This window comes from Lactuca saligna, chromosome 9 (genome assembly GCF_052625555.1).
Source record: "Lactuca saligna cultivar CGN05327 chromosome 9, ASM5262555v1, whole genome shotgun sequence".
Taxonomy (NCBI): domain Eukaryota; kingdom Viridiplantae; phylum Streptophyta; class Magnoliopsida; order Asterales; family Asteraceae; genus Lactuca; species Lactuca saligna.
In genome coordinates, this window is record NC_136425.1 from 158,028,911 (window position 1) to 158,056,119 (window position 27,209).

The window sequence follows — 27,209 nt, forward strand, 5'->3', positions numbered from 1 at the left end:
AAGATCATTATGTTTTCCTCCCAGCCTCTTTATCACCTCTTGAGCCCCAGAAAACCCTAAATCGTGGAGAAGCACCATTGTTGAGTGGATTGGAGCTTGGAGAAGTAATTGTTGAAGGAATTTTGGGAGATTGAAGGCTTGGAGCAAGGGGCTTTGCTTGGATTCGAATTACATTGCAGTTGGGGCATCTCTTAGAGGTAATATCTCGTTATTGGACTGTTGTTATGTGGTTTCTTCATTTTGGGGTTGTGGGAATTTGTCTAGGGATGTAATGGGAAGTCTAGAGGCTAGATCTGAGGTTGCTACCTCAGATCTGGAAGGGAGAAGAATCAGAGAGCATGAAAGTCCCTGTGTTGGAGTGTTTAGTGAAGCTTACATGTCCCAAACCCTAGCCCAATGTGCAAACGGCTTAGATCTCTTTGGATTCACGTAAAGTTTTCCACTTTACGTGATGGATGAGTGGTAGGAGACTAGATCTATGCTTTGTAGCAGTTGCATAGCCTGGAATGCTTTTGAATGTATTCAGACCGGTGGTACTCGGTGAGTCACATGGGTGGACTCGACGAGTTGGATGAAGATGGCCTGGAACTCGGTGAGTTGTATGAACAACTCGGCGAGTAGGTTGAAGATAGCCGTAGACTCGGCGAGTCTGTTCTTGGACTCGACGAGTCAAGGGATGACTCGGTGAGTTGTGTGTGAGTGGACTCAGAGTTGTGGGACTCGGCGAGTCTCGGGGTGACTCGGCGAGTTGAGTCGCGGATTGGGGAAGTTCTGAGCACGGGGACTCGACGAGTCGACGGGTTGACTCGGCGAGCAGGGTCAACCAGGAGGGTTGACTTTGACGGAGGACTTTGACTTGGACCAAGAGTTGACCGTTGACTTTTAGGGCTTGGTCAGCAATGTGGCCTTTGGGCCAAGAGAGGGGTAAAATAGTCTTTTACTATTAAGAGGGTGCCATGATAGGGTTGATTCTAGTCTCGAGAGTTATATTCATGAGAGTATTTGCCTTACGTGTTAGGCGGTGGCGGGTTCGAGATTCAAGTGTGGGGATATCTGCTTTCTATTTGCCAAGTGAGTCTTCTCACTATACTTTACCTTGAGTAGGTAACCAGAGTTATATGATCAGAGTATTTGTATGCTATATGTACGTGATGTGTTGTACTGCATTATTTCTATGTGATTTATGTTGTGCATGTTTATAGAGTTGGAACCGGAAGGTTCCCAGAGTTAGAACCTGAGGGCTCACAGAGTTTGGGTGCACGGACCCATAGAGTTATAGCCTCGAGTGGCTAATATGTGTTATGTGTGGTATTTTGGGGAACTCACTAAGCTTCGTGCTTACAGTGTTTTGGGTTATGTTTCAGGTTTCTTTCAGGATCACGGGACGGCACCGGCTTGATTGTACACACCGGAGAAAGAGTCATGTTTTGAGGATCCTGGTTTAATATGCAAGTGAAAATGGAGTTATGTTTTGTAATTCGATTATGAATGAGATTTTAAACAAGTGTTTCTAAGAATTAAACAATTATTTTAAATGAAAAATTGTTTTGAAATTTACGGTGTTACAAGGTCATAGCCTCGATAGCTGAGGCTCCCAACGAGTCACCCATTGACTCCCACCAGTCTCGGGCTCGATCCCGCAAACACCCTGCTGCATACCTTACCTTCGACCCCTCAGGGCAGAAACTAGTCAGCTGTGCAGACTCGATGTCTGCAATCCATCGTCTGGCGGCAATGGGGTCTTTCACCCCGTGGAAATCCGGCGCACCACTGCCCCTAAAGTCCTTAAAGGACAGTGTGCGAGGTCCCGACTTGCCGGATGCCATGTCGCTCCTAAACGCCCTGAGCCGATCCTCCATCAGCTCGATGATCCCTTCCTTGATCGACCCGAAGATAATGGGGGTCGACTCAAGGATACCCCTGGTGATCTCAGACGCGATGAACTCGTGCAGCCTCTCATCAACTGGATCGGAACCTGATCCCAAACCCGACCCCTCTCCTGAACTGCCAACCGCTGGCCTCGGGCGTAGTACCACCATTCTGAAATGCAAGAAATAACAAGTGTTAGCGATACTAATACCCCTGGAGGGATCCTACTCACTACAAGTTTCCCGGTCTCATCTTGGCCTTCCTTGGTTCGGGTACGGATCCTCTGCTTTCAGTAGTATGGGCCCATACTACCTTCCACATCTATCCATACCTTTTTCAAGGACTGACTTAACTCCACCAGGTCCCTTACACTAAGGTTGGTCACTACTATACTCATCCCAGACTCGCCCTAGGGAAATCTTCGGCTCTACTCGATCCAATCCTCAGCTGCTGCAGGCCTCCTTGAATTGCCAATTAGCCATCACCCGAATACCATCACGTGCGACAAGACTCAGATAATCCTTCGAGTACCCGACTAGCCCCTACAACGGTTGGACTCAAACAAGAGCTGCGCAGTAGGATCAAATCCGGTACTCTAAGATTATTCAACTCTGATCACATGTGATGTGACATATTCGCCTAATGGCTAATTTCCATTATTCGGAGTCCCACGTAGCACGAAGCAAGCAGCATTCAGACGAGGGAAACAACCTCAAGGAATTCCGCTCTCATAGAGAGAAACTGAACTAGCACACCGTGCTAACTCATACTATCAGGCACACCCTAACAGGCTACCCTACTGTTGTCTACTCTATACTAGCATGTAATTCTCATATAGGTGGAACACATAAAGCAGGCACATAAGGCATCACTCCTAGATCCTTAGTCCTATTCTAGCATGTTGTTCTACAAAAGCTGGTAAACATAACATAAACTTGTATGCGTACTTTGGGGAATACTTACTTGAGCTCGGCCGGTCGCACATATCCCACACACTTTGTTCTTTCTTAAGCTCTTTTCTCCATTTAGAAAACATTTTCTTTTTAAAAAAAATCTTTTGATCCCTCGATTTGAGTTCAGACACCCCCGAAGGTGAGTCTGAATCCCTCAAACCAGGGCTCTGATACCAACTTGTAACGCCCCAAAATTTACCGGTTAAAAATTTCATTTTTAATTTAGATGAAAACGTAAAATATCATTACAAACATTCATGATAAAAATCCATGTCTGAAAAACCGGTGACATCATAATAAGAATTCAGAGTACATCCCAGAAAATCTGTAATGCGGAAACAAAAGGCGTATGTGTGATATGCTGCTACCGTGCCGGCTCCTTTCCCCTAGCTGAAGAGGTACCTGAAATCAAACTGCAAACCGTAAGCACAAAGCTTAGTGAGTTCCCCCAAAATACCCCATACCATGCAAGCATATAACAAACAACATTCAACTATGAGATACGGGCCCTGCCCACACTCGTGAAGATACGGGCCCTACCCACACTTCGCTATCTGGGAGATACGGGCCACGCCCACACTCGTGGAGATACGGGCCCTGCCCACACTTCACTATCTGGGAGATACGGGCCTAGCCCACACTCCACTCTCGGAGAGATACGGTCCTAGCCCACACTCAACCGCCAACTCATATCATACAAGTATCACACAGACAACAAGTATAGACAGCTCTATCACACTAGCATATATCGTAATCACTCAACTAAGAGATACGGGCTCGGCCCACACTCTAATACTAACGTCTCGTCTATACGGGCTGGCCTTGGTGCCTTAGACCCGTTACTACTGAAAGGAAACTCACCTCGAAATGGCTGCTGGTGTGTGTGGGAACCGACTGTCTGCTGCTGCTGCTACTCCGGGAATCCTCCGGCTGTAATTCCCACACATACTCAATCAATCACTATTTACTGCCTTTTTGGGTGAAATGACCCTTTTCCCTCCCGACCATGCCCTAAGTCAAAGTCAGAGTCAACTTCGAGTTGACCCGACTCGCTGAGTTGGCTATCCAACTCGTCGAGTCCATGTCCAAACGACTATCCAGGGTTCTGTTCCTACTTGTCGAGTTAGGCGTTGACTCAACGAGTTCTCCATCCAAACTGATGCTCAAGTCCTTCATCCTACCCGCCGAGTTGTATGAACAACTCGTCGAGTTCATCTTCATCCGATGAACACTCATGCTTAGACTCGCCGAGTTGTATGAACAACTCGCCGAGTCTGTTCTTGATCTATGAAGATTGCCTTGGACTCGCCGAGCCAGGCCATGACTCGCCGAGTCCTACCATGGGTGAGTTCAGCTTCCAACTCACCGAGTCACACCCTGTGACTCACTGCTCAAACTCGATACAGCAAAAAGGGGACGACTCGAAGACTCGCGAGCAGACTCGCCGAGTCACATGAACGACTCGCTGAGTCGTTGCCATGCACCCATTAATTACACCAATTTGTTTGATTCCAGTCCATGCCATTCACAGATCTGGGCTTCTAGGACACGAATCACACGTAAAGTTTCCAACTTTACGTGTAGATATTCACCAATATGGATTTTAGGGTTCAAAATGCCTCAAAAGGGTAGATCTAGGGTAAACAAGCCACATGGTTCCATAAAGCTAACAGATCTGAGCTCCTGGAGCTCAATCTTGCCTAGATCTAGAGTCCAAACAACTTATTACGAAACATTATGCACATACTAGCTTGGGGAATGGCTCAAGAATGTCTTAAATGAAACCTTAAGCATAGAAACAGGGGGAAAATAGGGTATACCTCAATGAAACTGCTAGAAGAACACAATGATGCTTGGATGGCTCTCCTTCCTCTTGATCTACTTCTCCTTCTTGCCTCTAAGCCTTCAAGAACACACACAATAGCCTCAAACTCTCAAGGAACAAGCTTAGAACAGGGGTTGGGAGCTCTGGGGGTGAATGGGGGCTGGCAAGGGGCGGATATCAGGTTTAAATAGGGTGCAAACCCCTGAAACTTAGGGTTTCATACAACAGCGGTGACTCGCCGAGTCCAGGATATAGACTCGCCGAGTCGCCATCATAAACGTGTCCCGGGTCTCGTCCCTACTCGGCGAGTCGGACCTATGACTCGCCGAGTCCAAGGCTAAAAATGGATATACTCAAATAAGATTTACATACCAGGAACCAGGTGCTACATTAGGGTTTTGTCCAATCAGAGCCTACTCGTCGAGTCTGGCCGCGGACTCGACAAGTCCATCACTTAAGTCTCGTGTCCAAACCCACTCCTACTCAACGAGTGGTGCCTTCAACTCCCCAAGTCCCAGGCCAAAAATGCAAAATAAAACAAAATAAATTATATACCAGGAACCGAGTGCTACAAAAGATCTTCACTTTGCTTGCCAAATCTATAGTTTTTTTTCTAGTAGAAGAGGTTGTGTGTTGTCTTATTTATTACATCTTCATACTTGCCATATGTAGCCCATTCGTTCATTAATTGCTTGCATTGACTTAGTACATTTGTACAAGTATATAAAGATGGGAAATAAGCAAAAACTAGCTTAGTTTTTCATTCTTTTCTTCCTCTCGTTAGTTGCCAAATGTCACACCCCCAAACCAGGATGACAGAAACGTCTGGGGGTGTATGACTTTCATGAACGTTATCACAACATAATGTACAATAGTGATCAAATCAAACACAACCATCATAAATATAATTGAGAATGTTACATTGTTACCGTGTATTGTTTGTTTCAAAACCAATTACATTATGATGACAAAAATAAATAGTTTTACGTCGCAAAGTCCTGTCCTCAAAAGCCTTATGGTTACTTGTTTAACAGTTTCCTGAGAATACAAGTAGTTTTGAAAGGTGTCAACAATTAAGTTGGTGAGTTCATAAGAGTTTTGCATGAGAAAAATCTTTAACTTTTCCTTGTAAAATGATAGTGTACGTTTCAAGAAAATCCAATATTTTCTTAAAAATAAGTTGTAGTGATAAAAACCCTAAGACCAAAAATGTATAAGCATTTCTATACTTAAAATAGTATTATGTAATTTTATTCTTATATAAAACCATTTGGACGCATGTTACCTCGTAAACCAAATGTATTGTTGATTCCCCATGTGAGTTATTACAATCATGCTAAAACCAAATTTTGGCCTGCTACGACATTCTTCAGGTGTCGGAATGTTAGACATTTATCACCCCAGACCCGCCGGTCTAGCTGTAGCTAGCAGCTTAGGTACGGGATTTTCAGTCCCGTATAGATCTATATACAAGTGCTACGCTCTCTTACCGAGATTTTGGTTATAATTCAGGACTTTAGTGTGTACTCTGGTTGGTACGGTGAAGATTGTGTCTCACATAATTGTTTCAACAAGTTTACGTATAGTGTACTGAAAACCCTTGTAAGTGTAAATATCCCATTTCCATAGTATTTACATGGTGTAAAAAAATAATTATACTTTTATATAATTATTTGTATTGTATCAAGATAGTAAAATAGTGTCAATGACTCATATATACTGACATATATATAAGTTAACATGTTTAGATGTCCCTAAATAACTTATAATTTACATCTAACACAAGTATATGAACATCTAGTATGGTGAAGCCAATTTGCTAGTTTTGGCCCTTTTTACGTCACCAAACGGTAAAAATTGAGTTATAACTTGGTAAAAAAATTTAGCTTTTTGTGGAGATTATGTCAAACTAACCTTATATGTTTAAAACAACATATTCTAGGTCAAATCTTACAAAAATGGTATCATAACCTAGTCATGACCAGTTTTTCTAGAAAACCCTACTTTTATATAAAAATGGTGCGTTTTTAGGTTTTCTTTTTGTAAAACCAAATCCTTTGTATTTTTAACTAGTTTCACAACACATGTCCAAAATAACATATTTTGATTTTCATACCACAAAAATGATGTAATAACTTGGTTAAAACCATTTTTGCTAGAAAAGTCATATTATGTTCATAAAAACCATAGCCTTTATAGTTTTTGTGACTTTTTCTAAAGAACATCTAGCATGTTTGTACTTATTTTTCATAGATTTGCATTTTAAACAACATATCACGCATAAATGTTCATAATACTAGGTAATAATATTATTTCATGTAAATAATACTTTTACACAACCTGAAGACAAACCATGTATAATAACTAGTATTATTATACAAGGTTACTTGTATCCCCCCCCCCCCCCTAAAACTTGGATAAAAACGAAAATGAGGGGTATGAACTCACTTTGAGTGTGTTTCTTGGTGGGTAAAGAGGCGAAGAGGAAGGTTTTCAAGCTAAGAACACTTGAAGGTTGAATTACCCTATGGATATTAACACATGTTAATGCGTGTAATTGTAATAAAACTAGTATACATATATATATATATATATATATATATATATATATATGTGTGTGTGTGTGTGTGTGTGTGTGTAGAATCACTAGATTAGTAAGGGAAAACTTACCAAAAGATCAAGTACCAACTTGTGGGAATTAACCTTGAGCGAAGTGGCCTTGTTCTTGAGATGAAATGAAGAAGAATGAAGAAGATGATAAATATGAAGTGTAGGGATGGGTGGGGGGGGGGGGGGGGTTGGCCGAGGTTTAAAAGGGGGAGGGGGATGGGGTGGGTAGGGTATGGGGTAGGAGTTGACTTTATTAAAATAATAATTCTTTAATAAAGTGTGTCATCACCATATAAGACAAAAATTGTCTCTTTTATTTTTATAAAAGAATAGGTAAACTATTATAAAAGTTGGTGAGTTTTATAAAAAGTGTGGTAAAAATGATATATATTTACTTAATTTGAATCGTTTAAATTCAAATTATTATCATCAAAAATAATAACACATTACATTAGAGTTAGGATAAATCCTAATTCTTTTTGTTAACATTTGAATGTTTAAGCTATGTATAGAATATGTCGCATTTGGTGAGGAATTCACCAAAGGATTGTATATGTAACATTTGTTATGAATTTGTTATGTAGTTTTTTACGTTACTAACCATAATTAGGGTTTATTTTCAATAATTGACAACAAGATAGTTACTTTGCATTATAACTTGTCAATAGTACATTAGAATCATTGGGGGGGGGGGGGGGGGGGGGGGGTTGGCCGAGGTTTAAAAGGGGGAGGGGGATGGGGTGGGTAGGGTATGGGGTAGGAGTTGACTTTATTAAAATAATAATTCTTTAATAAAGTGTGTCATCACCATATAAGACAAAAATTATCTCTTTTATTTTTATAAAAGAATAGGTAAACTATTATAAAAGTTGGTGAGTTTTATAAAAAGTGTGGTAAAAATGATGTATATTTACTTAATTTGAATCGTTTAAATTCAAATTATTATCATCAAAAATAATAACACATTACATGAGAGTTAGGATAAATCCTAATTCTTTTTGTTAACATTTGAATGTTTAAGCTATGTATAGAATATATCGCATTTGGTGAGGAATTCACCAAAGGATTGTATATGTAACATTTGTTATGAATTTGTTATGTAGTATAAGGTTTATGAACTTCACCACATTGTATTATGAATATCATTTATACAAAAATAATATATAATTGAATTATCGGATTTTTTTACGTTACTAACCATAATTAGGGTTTATATTCAATAATTGACAACAAGATAGTTACTTTGTATTATAACTTGTCAATAGTACATTAGAATCTTTCCATGCTTTGCAAAATGATATTTGGTGGGTAAACAAGATTTTTAAGTTTATTCTAATTTTAAAGCTTATGTTGTTTTTAGCGTTTTTAGGTTGCCCTCATGATCCAAATTTAGAATAAATAAAAGAGAATTTGTTTTATTAATTATTATGATTTAACTATTAATCAGAAACTATTTGGGAATTAAATTGATTCAAGGGATTAATATCAATTAATCAATAGCTGGTTATTCTGAATATTCCAAAAACCCAAAATGGATAGGGGAGAACGAAAGTTGGATCTATCCCACATTGGATGGAGATGCAATTATGGTAAGGATCCAAGGCCTATAAATAGGGTGCTTAGGATCTCATTCAATTTGCTCAATTGGCTTGATTTTTTGCCTCCTTTGTTCTCTTCTCTTAGGAAATGAAATTCTTATCCCTTATTAGGGTTTGTAAAATTTTGATCCCTTCTCCTAGTTATTTTTATTCTCTTTTTGGTGTTCATTGGATGTGATACTCTGTTTTGGGTGGTAATAAAATATCTCTAGCATAGACATCAATGGCTACATAACTGGTACATTATTCTTCCTTTTTAATGTTTTATGTTTTAGTAGAGTGGTAATAAAAGCATGAAACTTAGATCCTTAGGGTTTGTGTTTTTGTGCATGATCGTGTGTTTAGACACATAGAAAATACAATAGTGGTATCACGGCCATAGTTCATCATTACTTGCATAACTTTGATCCATATTGATTTAAATCGTATCTTGTATGTTGAATATATGATAGTGTTCCCTATCTTAACTCTGAAATATATAGTATTGCTCGGAATGTGTGGGAATTGTTTGTTAATCGAGATCCGGAATATACTCCGAAAAATGGTTTTATAAATTGAAATCCGGAACAAGTCGGATTATTCTAGAATGGGCATTTCGGAAGGTCTTTCATATGTCGACCAATGTACACAGTCCGAAATGGCTCATTCTGGAAATGATGGTTATTTGGCATATATATATATATATATATAATGGGTTTTTTTCAAAGACTTTTTTACCCTTTAGTTGTTTAGCTATATTTTTTTATTGTAAGAAAATATCAAAAAGCTAAACTTCTATCTACAAAATGACTATAGTCGTGATTTTTTTTTTTTAATTATTTTTATAAAATCCCAAAAATAAACTCCAAAAATCATGAAATTTAAGGGATCATTCAACTCATTATACTAGCAAATTTATATAAATATTTAAAATAATAATAATAATAATAAGTTTGCATACTTTTTTAAAGATGTCTTACTTTTATGAAAACTAATAGACAGAAAAGTTTTGTTCCTATATCAAAAATCCTTTTAAAATATGTATTGGAAAGTATTAGCACTATAAACTTTTCAACTGAATAACTAAAACTCTCTCGAACGGCCTTTATCAAATATATATTCGGGATGTATTGTCACATACTATATGTCGCTTTTCCAAGTACCGAAAGTGGTAATTAATTATTTGGAGACTCTTTGGAATCATTACTTTTAGGGCGGTGAAGTTTTGGAAAAGATTATAGTGCGGATTAGTAGGTAAAATGGCTAGTAAAGAGGATGTTTGACTCGGAATAGGAAGCTTTTTTTTATATACATGTGGTAGTAAATATTTTGGCTTAGCTTATTCAGTTGCATCGGATCCCGACTATATCGAATCTTTATAAAATGGGCGTCGATGTGGAATCCCTTTTATGTCCTTTATGTGGTAATCACAATGAAAACCACCTACCATTTCTTCACATCTTGCATTTTAGCTACTTTGAACTCGACTTCGATTAATGATGTTAGATAAAACTTCAAAAATGGTTCCTGTGGTTTTCAAAAATATCAAGTTTAATCCCTAAGTTTAAAAAACCTCACAGATGGTCCCTGTGGTTTCAAAACTTTTAACAAATAGTTATTTTCGTTAACTCCGTTAGCTTTTGGCCGTTAAGTGAAGGGTATTTCTGTCATTTCACTGTCGCAGTGACCATTTATGAAAATTTGTCTTATTTAAAAAAAAACTAGTTATTTAATATTAAAGGGTCTCTCTCTCTCTCTCTCTCTCTCTCTCTCTCTCCCTCCCTCCCTCCCTCCCTCCCTCTCTCTCAGCAAGAACACCAAAACCACTGCTTTTAAGCCTGCTTCCCGCAATCCGACCTCAAATCGAGCCCTCAACAACCACAGAACACAAAGAATGATCAACAAGTTTTCAAGAAGGAAATTTTCGTCATCAAACACCAAATCAACCATGAACTCAAAAGACACGACGATGAAGACGACCCCAATGTGTTAAACCCTAGTTCTACCGCTGGCGACGCTCAATCTCAGAGTTCAGGAGGAGCCGGAGTAATTCCTCCGGATCTCAAAACCCTAATCGCAGAAGAAGATACTCTCGTTCCAAGAGGAGCTTCGATTCCGATTTGGACACCAGTTTAAAGAATGACGATGGTGATGATGATAACATTGAAAACGATGAGGCACTGCAAAACCACCACCACCGACACAGGGAGGAGGTTAGGGCTTCGTCTCCTTCTAGAATGCGACGCCACGGGTCTTGCAGTAAAGAAAGAAGAACCAAATATCAATACAGTGAAGAGAATTCATGTGAAGCAAAATGTATCTCCGACGAGGACACACCTTCAGGTTTTCACCGACAACCCAAGCCAAGAGCAAATCGACATAGGGGAGATTGATCCTTTGTGTCATAGAAGGATCTCGTTAGCAGAGATTGACAATAACGCCAAGAGCAAATCGACATAGGGGAGATTGATCCTTTGTGTCATAGAAGGATCTCGTTAGCAGAGATTGACAATAACACCGATAGAACTCCACACTCCAGCAACCCAAAAATGGTTGAGATGGTTCCTCCAAGAACCCGAAGGTTATCTCGCGATCTAGACATGAATACAGAAACGATATCTGATCCTACTCCACCATCTTACGCTAGTTTGCTCTCTTCTTTGAAAGAAACCATAGACTATGATTGATGGTGGTGACAGGGTAGAAGTAAGGTGAAGGGAACCAAAATAAAGGTAGGAGATACTTATTTTATTGTTGAACAATCGAAATAAAGGAGTTGCTGAAAGGAAGGGATGACGGTAGATCTATGTGTTTTAATCGGAGTAGAGGCATGAAATCACTTACCTTGGCCGATGTCACCTGGTGGTGATGATCCTGGTTCGATGTTTTTAAGAGAGAGAGAGAGAGAGAGAGAGAGAGAGAGAGAGAGAGAGAGAGAGAGAGAGAGAGAGAGAGAGAGAGAGGGACCCTTTAATATTAAATAATTAGTTTTTTTTAAATAAGACAAATCTTCATAAATGGTCCCTGTGGCAGTGAAAAGATATAAATACCCTTCACTTAACGGCCAAAAGCTAACAGAGTTAACGAAAAGGACGATTTGTTAAAAGTTTTGAAACCACAGGGACCATCTATGTGGTTTTTTGAACTTAAGGACTAAACTTGATATTTTTGAAAAGCACATGAACCATTTTTGAAGTTTTGTCATGATGTTATTACTTGGGTGGACACGTGGCAACATAATGGAACTCCAAGGAAAAGATTTAATGTGGTGGTGCTATCTATTTTACGGTGCTTAAATGCTTGGAAATTTATATAATGCATAAAATGTGACGTTAATTGAATTGGTTGATTACAAAATCTAACTTTAGTTGTAAAATGTTTATAATGTTCTTTTCTCTAGCATCTTGCTAGTGATTTTTTTTTTTAAAAAAAAAAAAATCTTTTATTGGATCCCCTCTTGTGAAGCAAAAATCGATAAGGGACAAATTACAAATAGCATTCAAAAAATATATTTTCAAGGACCAAAAGTTAAAAATTCAAATGTTAATAGAATCCGTGTTTTTCAGCTTAAATATATTCTTGAGAAATTTAACACAATCATAAGTTGCTCATGGTTTACATCTTACCTTACACGCCACATGCTACAAAAAGAACCTTCAAAAGGGTATTTCCGTAAATGACTTTATCAACATAAATCCATGGTTCTCGGGAAGCGGTCCGTTCCCCGGCCTAACAGAAATCATCACCTCCAAACCTAACACAATGATGGTTAGAAATCAACACAATAAATAAAAATAAAATAAAAACATTAATCCAGCTCGCACAATGCATTGACGGGTTGTACTGTACAACCCGTCAATACATTTGGTTCTACTGTACCAGCTGCTTTTGCTGCTACAGCTTCTTGATAAACATCCGTCACAAATAAAACGTCTGACGGCTCGTCAACTCCAAGGCTCTCAGAGATTTCGATGTAACTTTTTGTCTCTTTCTTGTTCCTGAAAAATAAAACTTCATGATACGGATCCAAGATCCATGGGTCCGAAAAATATCCATTAAAAAAATTACCCGATTGTGGTGTCAAAAAATCCACATAAATATTTTCTCAAGTCACCATAATTCGTATATCCAAACAACAACCGTTGTGCTAGTCTGCTACCACTCGAATAAATATACACCTGATCAAAAATTTCTTGAAAATTAAAGGTCAGGTAAAGATACGAGTTGGCCCATGAAAAAAAATTCATGGGCCAACTCTTAACCAACCTGAACCAGCTTGTTTGCTCAGGTGTTCAGGTTCAGCAATTTGAACCAACCTTTAAACCAGAAGCGTGCCATCTTTCTAGAGCTTGAGGAACATCATCATAAACAACTCCTTCTAGTTCATTTTTTTTAAAACCGGTATGCCAAATGTGGCCCTGGATCATCATCAAGTGTTAGCCGTTTTATTTTATTTTTTTACGGACAAATTGCAACAAATAGCAACAGACGTTACTCTTTTACCACAATTTTCCTATTTTATATTTCCGTATTACAAAGTTCAAAGCTTTATTCGATATAAGATAATAAAACATGTTTTTAAATGTTGGTTTTTCTTACTTGTAATTGTTTTAAAGAAGTAATCTTTCTATCGGCTTTTATCATTCCTTCAACATTAGCAACCAATGCACTTATCACCTCCTCTTTTTCCGCATCATCAGATGGAATAGGAACTGCACCACTAACTCCATTTTGCAAATCATCCTGTACCTATAAGCAAAAAAAAAAATACAAATCGAAATTACATTTTTGGTCCCTGAATATAGCTGATTTTGCAATTTTGGTCCCACAAAGTTTTCCTTTGAAATTTCGGTCCATCTTGTAACATTTTTGTCAATTGGTCAAGGTTAAGTAAAGAAGGTCAAACAGGTCAATGCATGAATTAAGGATATTTAGGTCATTTCCTTTGTTAGGTCGGTTGAGTTGAGCATAAATAGGACGTTAGGGTGATTGAGTTAAAGCTCTTTATACACTCGGCAAGTTCTAAATATCAAAAGGACCAAAAATGTAATTTACTTTAAAACTTACTTGAGAGCGTAACAATTTAATATCTTCTTTAGTATCATCACTATCATAAGTCGCCTCCAAATGCATGCGAACATTATCACGTGCATATGGAAAAAGAACATCTGTAACAAACGAAATAGGTGTAGTTGTCCCCTCAATGTCCAAAACAACACAACGCTGTAACAAAATCCCTTATATTACTAATTTACTTAAACTCTTATTAAAAAAAAATGGTAAAGATTGTAAAAATTACTTACTGGGGTAGTTGGAGTATCGTTGTTTGACGAAAGTACCCCTGCCTTGAGAGATGCGTTTGAAGTGTAACGATGTGAGACCCGTTTGGGATTATGGATGGACCCGTGGGTCGGGATTGATGGGTCGATGCCCAATTGGTGAAATTTGATAGCTGAATTGACGAGATAGTGGTTGCATTTTGCCTGAAGGATTGTGAATTGTGTTGAAGTTGAATTCATATGAAACTTATAGGTGATTCTAAAAAAAAGTTGAAATTTTGAGTGTTACTGTAAAACCCTAACCCTAATTTTGAAATCAATGAATCACATGTATACAGACTTTTTGTATGTTATAGTGTGGTTTGCTCTTGTCCTTTTCATCAATTCTCAACAAATGGTGTTATATGTAATAAATCCTAAAGTGATAATTGAAAATGAATCAACAAGCATATACATATACCACACAAGAAGATGATCGAAGATCTTGATACCCAGATAAAAAGATCAAATGCACAGCTAGAAATGGAATCAAAGATGGTGAATTTAAATGAAATGAAAACAATTACTGGATTTGTAGGTACCTTCATGAAAAGAGGGACACAATCTGACCATCTAGGAGGTTTGAGAGGGTAAGGTTTTGGTAATGGTGAATATAGGAGAGATCGAATTGGAGATAACACATACATGTCGATGTCGTCTTTCTACCATTCTTTCCTTTTGGACACCTGACATATTCGTTCGTAAAACCCTAATTTTGAAATTTTCTAAAAAAAAATCAGAAATTTGAAGAAAAATTATCACCACAGAATATATATCCTGGAGATATAAACAAATGTACACGTGTATGTAGATGTAGAGAGAGATGGAGGGGGACATGATGATGAGTTGGTCGGAATTTGATACGGAATCGTCGTGAACTTTGACAGTGATGCTTCTGCCGGTGCCGGAGAATCGACCAAGATGGTAAAATTGACGGCAAAGCTCGGCGATCAGTTATTTGGCTTCTATGCGTTCTTTGTATTCTTGGGATGTCGTTGGCTGTGGATGGTGGGAATACCCGCCCTTGAAATCATACTTATGTTTAATTTATTTTTATTTATAGATATAAATACTCAATTTAGAGCTTTGTATTTAAAAATTAATGTGATATTTAAGGTTAAATGAAACAAAAAACAGGTTAAACAATATTAAAAACGGGAATTTCTAGCCAGACCGGGTTAACGGTGGAATTCATGGTCAAGGAGAACCGGGAATTCAAATGTGTGTGGGTAGGGTCGGGTGGGGGTATTTCAATGCATAGTAGCATCAAATATATGTCATATGCATTGAGGACATGTCTATACACTACAAACATATTATTATATGTTTGACATTACATACACATTATTACATATAAAAAACCATATCTTACTGATATTACATTTTTGACGGACAATAATAATTGTATCGTGCTTGAAACAATAGTAAGCTAGATGCTTAGACATATACCTAATTTTACATTATTACATATAAGACATATATTTGATGTTAGGAAAAATGACTTAAGAGGGTAACTACCTCTTATCCATGTTCACATATTAGCAACTTCTTCTTTTTTGTACATAATAAAGCAACTAACTTGTTTTAATTGTTTAAATTACATCAATATTACCGGTTAATATCTGTTTTAACAGGTAACTCAAAGGGAAAATGATTTAGGAAGGTAATTACCTCTTATCCGTGTTCACATATTGACAACTTCTTATTGTTTGTACATAAGAAAGCAACTAACTTGTTTTAACTGTGTAACATCCCAAAAATCATGACCAAAAAATTTCTTTTTTAATTTAGTACTAAAACCATAATTATCAAACCATTAATTTAATACTCCGGCATCGGGCCCCGCCCGACATCAGGCCCCGTCTGGCATCGAGCCCCTCTCGGTATACAGATATGTCTCTCTTAGGCCCCGCCTGTCTCCGGGGCCCGCCCGCTAAACACATACAATCCTATAACATGCTAACACATAAAGAAACATACTCTACTGTATCTATGTCCTAAGAAACATACTCTGGTAATAATGAGATACAAAACATCGTTCGTACTCAACTAGTGATGAGATACGGGAGCTCGCCCACACTCACCTATTGAACAGGCACATACAAGTATCACACATACAACAAATATAATTTAACATGAAAACATTCCTCAGGCACCCGCCCGACATCAGACCTTGGTCTGGAATAACATACTAGCAAACAATGCCTATGGCTAACCCCCGAGTCTTCCTACTCATAGACTACATGGGCTGGCATTGTGGCCTTAGACCTATTCACGCAGTGAGGAGACTCACCTTGCACTGTTGAAGCCCTGGCTGGAACTAGCTGAGTACGGACTAAGTTTTGTATCTCATTATTAGCAGAGTATGTTTCTTAGGACAGGGATACAATAGAGTATGTTTCTTTATGTGTTAGCATGTTAGATGATTGTATGTGTTTAGTGGGTGGGGCTCGGAGACAGGCGGGGCCTAAGAGAGACATATATGTATACCGAGCGGGGCTTGATGCCAGGCGGGGCCTGATGTCGGGCGAGGCCCGATGCTGGAGTATTAATTTAATGGTTTGACAATTATGGTTTTAGTATTAAATTAAAAACGAAATTTTTGGTCATGATTTTTGGGATGTTACACAGTTAAAACAAGTTAGTTTCTTTCTTATGTACAAAAATATAAGAAGTTGCCAATATGTGAACACGTATAAGAGATAGTTACCCTCCGTAGTCATTTTCCATTTGAGTTACCGGTTAAAACATGTATTAGCCGGTAATATTGGTATAATTTAAACAGTTAAAACAAGTTAGTTGCTTTATTATGTACAAAAAAGAAGAAGTTGTCAATATGTGAACACGGATAAGAGGTAGTTACCCTCCTAAGTCATTATCCCTTGATGTTATTATGCATTATTAAATACATGTCATGTACACTACATACAATGACGCCATCTTTTATCCGGAGAAGTGATAAGAGCATGCACAAAATTATTATTTCAAGCATGATACAATTATTATGGTCTATTAAAAATGCGGTGTTGCAGAAATCGGCCTAATCGGCCGATTAATCGCTAATCGGACCTCCACCGATGAGATTTATTGCTAATCGGTCACTATAATCGGGCTTGGTCAATGCAGGTCAAATTCGGAATTAATCGGATCTAATCAGGCCTAATCGAAGTTAATCGGACCTAATCAGGTTGGTCAATGCAGGTCAAAATCGGACCTAATCGGACCTAATCGCCGATTAATCACTTTTTTTGGAGAATTAAAGTTAGATTTATAAATTTTTTAATAATTTTCTTAAGAATTAATGGTCCCCGATTAATCCTCGCCTAACCGATTAATCCCTAATCGCTAATCCACCGATTAGCGGCCAATTAGCGATTTCTGCAACCATATAAAAATGTAATAACTGTAAAATATCGTTTTTATATATAATAGTGTGTATCTAGTGTCAAACATGTAACAATATGTGTGTAGTGTGCATGACATGTACTCACTAATGCATAATAGCATCAAATACATGTCTAATATGTAATAATGTAAAATTAGGTATATGTCTCTAATTGACTAACAATAGTTAGTTTGTTGTTTGTCATTTGTAAAATACGGTGTCTATATATAAGGATCGTTAATCCTATGAAATAAAGCAAAACGAAAATTTATGAAATAAGTTAATTGATAGGAATCAAGTTTTTTAATAGTCACTCTGAATCAAACTCGTCTTTTGGTAGTATGCTAATATAAAGTTATTTAGTTTGGCTCGTTGTTTCAAATGTCGTCGATTTCTATTTTTTCAATGCCTTTACTTGTTAGCACCTCAATAGTTCCTTCTTTGTTAGATATTCAAATGAAACATATACGTTGTTTTCCTTAGTGTATTCACTTGTTTGTTTGTTTTTTATTGGGGTATTGTTGTATTAGAAAGACATTTTATCCGATTGGTTAGTTTCTAGACTTGTTAACTATAGTGCATACGTGGCTCCTTTGCTTTGTATGTTCCTAATACTTATTTGGCAACTGATACTTATTTGGCAACTAGTATCAAGTCGACAAATGGATTAAGTGTTATGTAACTATATTCCCTTCCCAGTGGCACGTGTATCCAGTGGCGGGTGGCGGGTATATATATATATATATATATATATATATATATATATATATATATATATATATATATATATATATATATATATATATATATATATATATATATATATATATATATATATATATATATATATATATATATATTAAAGGAGGATAGTTTTTAGGAATAGTGAAGTGGAATGTTTTTTTGGCAAGAATAGTCCCCCTTTATGTATGTGTATTCAGATTGTCTTTATGGTCGTTTTATGTCAATATCCCTTTTATGTATGTGTATTCAAATTGTGTTTATGGTCGTTTTATGTCAATATCCATATTCTTTGTGGACACGTGTCGTTCATCGTCCGTCGGATTTGTTGATGTTTATCTTAGCCACATTCTGGAATTTTCCACCGCCTCTCTCTTCATACACATCTCTTTCTTCATCGTCTCCCCAGGTTCTCCATTCCTGCTATTTCGCCTTCGCTTCTTACAGAAAACCACCACCGGCCTGCCTCCGCCTCAGATAAGCTCACTGTTACACTGTTTATGTGTTCTATGTCCGGTTCGCATTCTTCTACAGCAGGTATCGAGGTATGAACCGCTCCCGCTTAGGTAGAGGACGGTGCTGGTCGGATTTTACTCCAGTTAAGCAACAGGAACCACTGATTTTTTAATGGAATGATCTTCAAGGTAAACATGAAACCCTAGAATTGATAGTTTCTATTCATATCCAAAACTCTGTAATGTTCTTCATATATGACGAATTTGTTTTCCATTGGACGAGATCGACAGGGAAGAGACCTCCGATTCCAGTGTGAAGAAGAAAAGGGGAAATAATCGGACCACTCGACTCATTTATTGACGCGCCTTAAAGACATAATGGGTTGGATATTGCGAAGAAATCCTCAGGTAGTCCCCTCTGATTCTTTTCATCGATATTTAGTTTGCAACATCATATCTAGGTCTTGAAAACCACGACTCAGGTGGGCATTTCCATCTGTATCATCAACAACCCATATATCATCACGAAGCATACTATGTGAAACATTGAAATTTTGACTATGTGTCGTTCGCCGGAGGAGCTTCGCATGCCGCCAGGAATGGCGACGCCTGACCCTTAGTCCCCAAATACCACTGGTGTTGGAATAATTTTAGGAAAGTTGCTTTTACGCTGCAAATCGTCACCAAAAGATTTCAGGTTCTTCATCCTGTTTATTCATGTGGTTCTTTTGTTTGGTTTGAGCGTCTGTGTGTTGAAGGAAGAGACCATATATGGAAATTTTGTTGTCATACTTCTTCATTCTCTAATTCCACACAAATTAATAAATTCAACAATCAACTTATATATATTCTAAGTTTGATTTAGTCAAACAGTATAGTGAAACGGCAGCTTGGGGAATTGGTATGTAAAATCATTGTTGACGCCTGTCTTTTTCGTTGTTGAATATACAAGAATATTTTACAGAGCATGTCAAATATCCTTACAAATTGTGTGATTAAAGTGTTTACACTTTTTTTCCTTGTGTTTCAGACAAATTACCTCAAAATCAGATCCATGTATGCTTTATGAGAAATTTAAGAAGAGCTGATCTAAGGTGTTCCAATTTTAGTTCAAAATTGTGTTGTGTGTTTTGATGGATCTGAGTGCATTTTGGGGATCTTAGCTTTTGACACTGTGATATTTTTTCAATTAGTTCAACTGAAGTTATTAACTACGTCAATCTACTTAACCTTTGTTTGTTTGCGAATTTATTTTCCTTTTTTAAACTTTCGGTCCATTATTTTTCTTCATTTAATAACATTGACCCTGTCCATCACCGACTCAAATATTTTGACCTGGTCAAATTTGGTCTCTCCACCAACCCCCTCACCCAGAGTCCTCCAATAAGATCCTCCATCGCTACTGACTGTTTTCTTTTTCCAAATTTACATGGATCACACGGATGAAAAATCTTCTTGTCATTTGGAGAAAGCAGCGTGCCATGTATGTTACTAAAAGTATGATTACCAACAATGTTTTTTTTAGTATATAATTTTGGTTTGTTTTCTGTTATTTTGGTTTGATATGTAAAAATGTTTTGGTTGCAAGCGGTTGTTCTTTACTTTCTGGAAGCTGTGTATTTGACAAGTGACTTTAGTTTGGTTGAGTACGTACATTATTGTTTATTAGAAGAAGTTTGTTACGTTTAAAATTTTTCTTTATATTTAGATATAACAAGTTTTTGTTTTTACAGACTTTTATCATCCTTTTAAGGACGATAACACAAAACATATAACTATTGTGGATTCAGATGTAAGATTTTGTTGGGTGCTACTCATTTTTTTTTTTTTGGTTTCTAGATGTAACAAAATTACAAATAATTATCAGTTTAAACTTATAATCTTACATTATTAACTTTTTTTTTCTACATGACTCCTAAATCTCTAAAATCATCACCGTTTATACAGGTACATTTTTTTAATTCGTTCATGCTTTGCATACTTGCAGTTAACATGTTTGGTAAACTGCCTCAATGAGACATATGATTTGTTTTCCGAGAAGTCATGGCTTAATATGAGTTTAGATTTTTTTTCATTTTCAGATGTGATCAAGAACGCTTACCAGTGAGTATGAAGCATCCAATTAGTAGACACACAAAGACCCGTATTGGTTAGGAACAGTGAAAGAAGTGGTTATTCTCCTTTTCATGAGAAAAAATAAACCCTCCTTATAGGTATGTAAATAATCTTCTATTTTTTCTGATTTATCTATTTAATTATTTTATAATTATTTTCATATCTTTATCTCACTTTAGAATTTATAAAATTTTGCGTCTTGGAGCTTTTTTAGGTGGGGCTTTTTTAGTTGAAACAAATCTCATAAGACAAATTAAAGTTGATATTAGACCTTTTACTACAAAGGTATCTCTTTATTTTTACCGTTTTACCCTTTTACCCTCTTTACCCGAACGATGGCTCACCTCCATTTCTAACACAGTGATCTGATGCTTTGGTGGTCACGAGACTCCAACCATCTGTCTCTATTGTAGAAACACGCAGAAACAGGAGGCAAGCATTACTAAGTTACAGACGTTTTCTGAAAATACAGGTTGGTTTTAGCGATTTTAATGGGTTCTTTATGGTTTTGGTGGTTGATTATCACGTAATCACCTTATACCAGATGGATTGTAGGTGCTTAAAAAAATAATTTTTTTTTTGTTTTAGGACCATATTGCCCCTGCACACTTTTTAGATTAATAAAACCAATTTTCTACAACTTCAGGACGACATTACCCCTACACATGGGAAGCATTTGACAACAGAGACGATATCCACATGAAAGCACAAGGAAGATGCATCTGAGAAGAGGTAGAGAGTCCACTCTTTTCTATTATATCATTGTACTAAATAAATCTCAATTGAGAAACTATGTTCAAGTTCAAAAAATAAGAGTTGAGTTTCAGTTTGATATCTTATATTTGATATCTTATAGGTCATAATTATATAACCTTAAACACATAAAATTTAAGGCTATCTTCGTCACTTAGGTCAAACTTATCATTTTCTATCGTTTGGCTCATTTAAATCAATGAAGAAAACTTAAATTAGTATTTTGGTTAATATAAACTTTGTATTAGAGGAACAAAAACGAGCATCCAAACCGTTAATGCCTATTTTGACAATTTAAAAGTCTTTTTTTTGGTTAAATTTTCTATTATGGTTATTTTGTTAATTTCAATCAGGTTAGACAAAAAAAATATCTTTTGGTTTATTTAAACTTGGATTACAAGTACGAAAGAATGACTCTTAACTGTTTTTGTCATTTTGACCAATTAAGTACATATATTTTTTCAATTTCTCGATATGAAAATTTTAAAGTAAGTAAAATAGAAACCATTTTTTCTTTGTAATTATTGTCTTTATTAAAATGACCATTTTCGTTTTTGTGTCTATTTCAGTTTACTGTCAATTTCGTGTTTTGGTTATGGCTATTTATAAAATTTTGGTTTTCTGATCTGCCTTTAGTTAACAAAATACCATTAGATTACTAATTGTATCATTGCTGTCAAAATCTGTTAAATTTCTGTTATAAATGTTCAAAACGTAGTATGATAAATTATTGGTCTTCATTTCTTGACTGTATTTATTTGCTTTTCAAACTTTTGATATGTTTTTTTTTCTTTTCTTTTCTCAGGGCTAATGGAATCTAACAAAACCGACGATTAAACTTATTACCATATTGTAACACACTAATTAACAAATTGATTCTTTTTTGTTTTCTTTGTTTGTTGTGGTGACTTTGCTTTTTTAGATACGTGTTTTGTCATTTTATAAATGTCTTTTGAGATAGACAATGTTATACTTAGACAACACTTAACGAGGAAAAACCCATGAAGTATTTGATATGTGGAATCCGGCTCTCCAATTTGATCACATCAACCAAAGGATAAACTCATGAAGTATATATTTCAATAAATAGTTTATCCGACAACAAAATAGTTATCCATGACCAAACAATATTAGTGCCCTATAACAACACTCAAACTATAAACAAATAGTTGATCAAATAACATCTACAAAGAACAAACAACAGATAAAATTATCACATGTGACCCCCGCAACGCGGGGGCTCCACACCTAGTATGTATTAAAGGATGACACTTTTTAGGAATAGTAAACTTATGTGATTTTTGGCAAGAATGGTCCTCTGTTTATGTGTTTGTGTTCAAATCTGTCTTTAGGTTATTTTATGTCGGTACCCATATTTTGTGCGGATACGTGTTGGGAATAGTTTCGGTTTCTCGGTCATTTTGTGTTCAAATCCGTCTTAAGGTGCAATTTTTGTTTTTTAAAACAAATATATATATAAAAGAACAAACTTTTTACATTCTATAGTGAAAATGAATATGTAAAAAATAGGAATTTAATCTTTTTTAAAAGTCATTCTTAAAATGTAAAGTTATTTTGTTTATATTTCAATTTTGCTGAAAGACTTGTCGCATCAGACACCCGCAATGCGGGGGTTCCCCACCTAGTTGGGAAGGTATGTCACTTGATCCACCAAATTCTTTTCTTTTATAAAAGTAACATATAAAATTTATTTATGAACCATCTAAAATTTTATATGTAACTTACCTTAATTTTTTTTTGACAAAGAAGTTAATATAATTCATAACTTTTAAAGCTCATATTTTATATCTCAATAGTCCAAATACTTGAGTACCCATTAAGAAAATAATTCAATATAATTTTTGAGTTATATTTTATGTCATATATTGAAAATTTTGTTTTAGATAGTGTTAGTAATGATTCAATTGTCAAAATATTTAAAGATATTAGACATTGTTGGATACACTTTCTAGAGATTTAAATCGTTTTTCCCTTATACGACACGATCAACTACCCATATTATTTTTTACTATTTTATTTAGATATATTGGTTTTATTTAAATAGTGTACCACGTATGTTTCTGTTCTAGACTCGCCACTGAGTGTATCAATATTGTTTTATTAGCATCTTCATCATTTAGCGTGTGAAAGTCAAATTAAGGGCATTTGTGATTGTCCCTTTTGGACTCACTAGGACCAATCCACCTCTAAAGCTTTCTTCGATGAAAGTTCCATCGGTGTATACACTCCACATGTATAATATTATGTTGTTCGTCATGTCAAGATCCCTTAATGGTTCTGGCTCTTTGTGTTGTACGTTATTTAAATAGGGATTGTCCTTTGAGGATAGTTTTGTGACGATATTCTATATCATATTCCTCAAGCTCGATTGTAATTTTGCCAGTCTTCCTAATTATTTTGGTTGGAGTAATATAAGTTTTATTGGTAAGTGATGCGACCTAGGTTCTGACCGTCTGGATGGTGAAGGTTGTGTTAGTTGGAGTAGAACATGAGAGGTCACAGAGAGAGAAAGTTGTCAACCGTTCTCTGGGAGGAGGTCCCGGGAAGACGCTCCAATGGTTAAGTTAGTAGTGTATTGGAGAGTGAGGGTTGAGAATCGGGAGAGATAGCTTGCTCTTCAAGGCGGAGTGGTGATCCTTTTATACTAAGGATCCTCCTCGATCCGTACAAGGGACAAGGACTGCAGTTCCGACAAGATCTGTTGTCCTTATTGGTGATTTGTGTTCCTCGTTGTGTCAGGTCCAATAATTGGTCTAGGCGATAATGCTCTGGATGTGTTCCTTGTTGCCTGGGCCGTTATCCTTGTCCTGTAGTTAAAGGTGCCCCTTGGCGAAGCTGGGCCTTCCATACGGTCGCCCCGTGCTGGGGGCGCCTGGTAGCTAGGGATTTAATGGGGGCGGCTGTGTTGGGCCTGGCCAGGCCTCGCTGGAGATCCCTAACTGGGGAGTACTTTTATTCTTGGTCGGTGCTGAGGGGCATGTCATCAAGTCCCCTAGTCCATTAATCATAGTGTTTGTTAGCTAGCTATGATGTTCTGGACTTAACTACTGGTACACGTGTTGTGACCTTGCTTGTTCATCGCTTCAGTGTCAGTGATGTGACTATTCAACCTGTGTGGCAGTTAGATCAACCGTGTCATGGACTTTCAAACATCCTGCCCTTTTCACCTATAACTTGTAGAAAGGTTTTTCCTGGTTTTTCATATTCTTCTTTCGCTTCTTCTTTCTTATCATCTCCTTTCGTATCTTCTATATGGCTTCCTGCATGAGTTTGATTCCTAGTTCCTCCGAGTTTGTTACTCTCCAGGAAGTGTACGGTCTTATGCCAGCTGACGAAGTAGAGTTTCCGACATCCGACGTTATAATCACTTCGCCACCACCCGGAAAGGTGGGTGTTTATCCGAAGACTTTTGATGTTGGCCTCCGACTTCCTTTGACTGACTTTCAGGAGGAAATGCTCTATCGCAACGGCTGCAACATTCAGATGTTGACCGCTAGCGTTGTTCATAAGATGGTGGCCTTTTAGATGATATGTCAGGTCAACGACATTGTTCCTAACTTCTTTATCTTCAAGTTCTTCTTTTGATTTGTAGCCACTGGTGATAAGTACACTTTCTCTGGTCGTCGTGGAGGTCACAACCTTGTCCTCGACAGCAAACCGCCGAAGAACTGGCAAGATAAATGGTTGTGGCTTAATCAGGAATTGATTGGTCAGGAGCATCGTCGGGAAAATGCCTTGTCGGATGTTACCCCCAAGTTGTTTCCCCATAACCAGGCGACTGTTGATCTCTTGCGCACTCTTCAGGTGGACATCGATGGGTTGTCAGAGGTGTTGCTCGCCGGCGTTGAAATAAGCCCTAGCTAGCATTCTCAGAAGGAGATATCGGTCTTTTACACTGTCTCTAATGGTAATTTATGCTTACTTCCCTCCCCCCTCCCCTTGACAAAGAAAAGGAAAAAAAATCTCATGACTCGTTGTTGTTCTTTACAGATACTGAGTGTTCCGTTTCCATGGATTACGTCATGCGGAAGCGGTACCAGGGAAAGTTAGACCACCGTGTGGTGGCTCTTCACGAGGTTCTTCCTCCGCCCCATCGCTTGAGTGCCCCTGTTGTGACTTTGTTACAGCCGTTAGGGAGTTCCTCTACGACGGGGGACCAATCGGCTTCGGATGTCTCCCTATCCACTGCTCTAATTTCCCGTCCTTCGGAGGAACCTTCGGCTGAGGATATGGAGGATAGCAAAGATGGGATTATTTCCAACGTCTGTCACGTTGTGAGGAAGCGAAAATCTATTCAAGCCATGAGGGAACTAGCGGCAGGGGGTAGTTCTAGCCAGATCGACAGGCGTGTATGTCACACCCCCAAACTGAGAACGACATAAATGTTTAGGGGTGGATGACTTCAAAGCATTTCAACCATCATATTGATAATTTATAAGTTTTTACATTGTATTAGTTAATACCCCATGTGATTAATTATAACCATGCTAGCGACTAGTTGGCCTGCTACGACATTCTCTAGGCGTTGGAATGTTACGACATTTGTCACCCCAGACCTGCCGATCTAACTATAGCTAATAGTTTAGGTGCGGGATTGTCAGTCCCGTATAGATCTATACACAAGTGTCACACTCTCTTACCTAGACTCTGGTTATAATTCAAGAACTTTAGTATGTACTCTAGTAAGTATGGTGAAGCCAAATATCTCACAAAATTGTATTAACTGGTTTACATCTAGTGTAATGAAAATCCTTTTTCTTGTAAATGTATGTATTACCCTTCCATAGTGTTTACACAGTGTAAAAATAATTATACTTTTATATAATTATTTCTTGGTCCCAAAAAGGATAAAATAGTGTGAATGCCCCATAAACTATACCTATTATAGTTTATAAAAATTGTTTTGCTGAATTGATGAATCCTTTGTATGTACCATTATATATATATATATATTGTAAGAATAAACTAGCGTATTTGTGATCGTTTTTCGTGACTTTATGTTTTTAGCAAAAGTTTGTATAAACGGTTGGGAAATGTATTTAACCATTTCGTATTTCTAACACAAGTTTTCTTGTGTTTTACTTGTATCCCCCCCTCCCCTAAAACATAGAAAATCTCGTAAAATGTCGGGGTATGAACTCATATCATGTGTGTTCTTGGCTGGATAACGAAGTGATGGTTCTGATCTTCAAGTTAGAACACTTGAAGGTGATTGTAACCTAATAGTTTTAACACATAATAGTGTGTGCAAATTAAATGAACTAACATGAAAGTGTTTTATAAACACTAGTTTTAACAAGGAAACTTACAACAATTCGTAAGAATCAACCTTGAGGAAATGGTTTCCTGGGAAGGTTTGAAGATGTTTCTGGGAAAGTGTATGAAGTTTTGAAGATGTTCGTACTGATCTTGAGAGAAAATGTAAGGAATTTGAAGATGTTTGAGGATGGAAATGAGAATTGGGAAGGATGATTTCGGCCTAATATATAGATGGGAGTAAGGGTGATGTGATGTTTGCATTGGTTTGTGTATTTTATCACATTGGGAAAAGCACCACCTAATTAAATTGGTGATTTCGGCCTAAGCT

At 37.1% G+C, this 27,209-nt stretch overlaps 1 protein-coding gene and 2 long non-coding RNA genes across 6 annotated transcripts; 1 reads left to right on the plus strand and 2 right to left on the minus strand.

Annotated features, from left to right (window-relative positions):
• Nucleotides 1-1,200: 1,200 nt before the first annotated feature.
• Nucleotides 1,201-7,209, minus strand: LOC145017205 (uncharacterized). Of its 2 annotated transcripts, XR_013666417.1 has the most exons (4): nt 5,020-7,209; nt 4,643-4,725; nt 3,684-3,752; nt 1,201-2,040 (listed from the first exon to the last, which is right to left on the minus strand). It is a non-coding gene; the product is annotated as an uncharacterized LOC145017205 (long non-coding RNA). The 2 variants fall into 2 exon arrangements; XR_013666418.1 differs by lacking the exon at nt 3,684-3,752.
• Nucleotides 7,210-12,327: 5,118 nt separating this feature from the next.
• On the minus strand, nt 12,328-15,166 carry LOC145015742 (putative bifunctional methylthioribulose-1-phosphate dehydratase/enolase-phosphatase E1 1). 2 transcript variants are annotated; one of them, XM_078974216.1, is made up of 9 exons: nt 14,915-15,166; nt 14,695-14,838; nt 14,138-14,317; nt 13,902-14,057; nt 13,434-13,583; nt 13,151-13,252; nt 12,903-13,012; nt 12,714-12,832; nt 12,328-12,588 (listed from the first exon to the last, which is right to left on the minus strand). In XM_078974216.1, exons 2-9 carry the CDS (start codon nt 14,797-14,799, stop codon nt 12,491-12,493), a joined length of 1,020 nt encoding a protein of 339 aa, XP_078830342.1. In that variant the 5' UTR covers nt 14,800-14,838; nt 14,915-15,166; the 3' UTR covers nt 12,328-12,490. The 2 variants fall into 2 exon arrangements, with proteins under 2 accessions (XP_078830342.1, XP_078830341.1); XM_078974215.1 differs by having other exon boundaries at nt 14,695-15,166.
• A 3,249-nt stretch (nt 15,167-18,415) lies between these two features.
• On the plus strand, nt 18,416-22,647 carry LOC145017671 (uncharacterized). 2 transcript variants are annotated; one of them, XR_013666612.1, is made up of 7 exons: nt 18,416-18,922; nt 19,025-19,141; nt 19,216-20,946; nt 21,063-21,133; nt 21,210-21,320; nt 21,495-21,580; nt 22,407-22,647. It is a non-coding gene; the product is annotated as an uncharacterized LOC145017671 (long non-coding RNA). The 2 variants fall into 2 exon arrangements; XR_013666611.1 differs by having other exon boundaries at nt 19,025-20,946.
• Nucleotides 22,648-27,209: the final 4,562 nt, after the last annotated feature.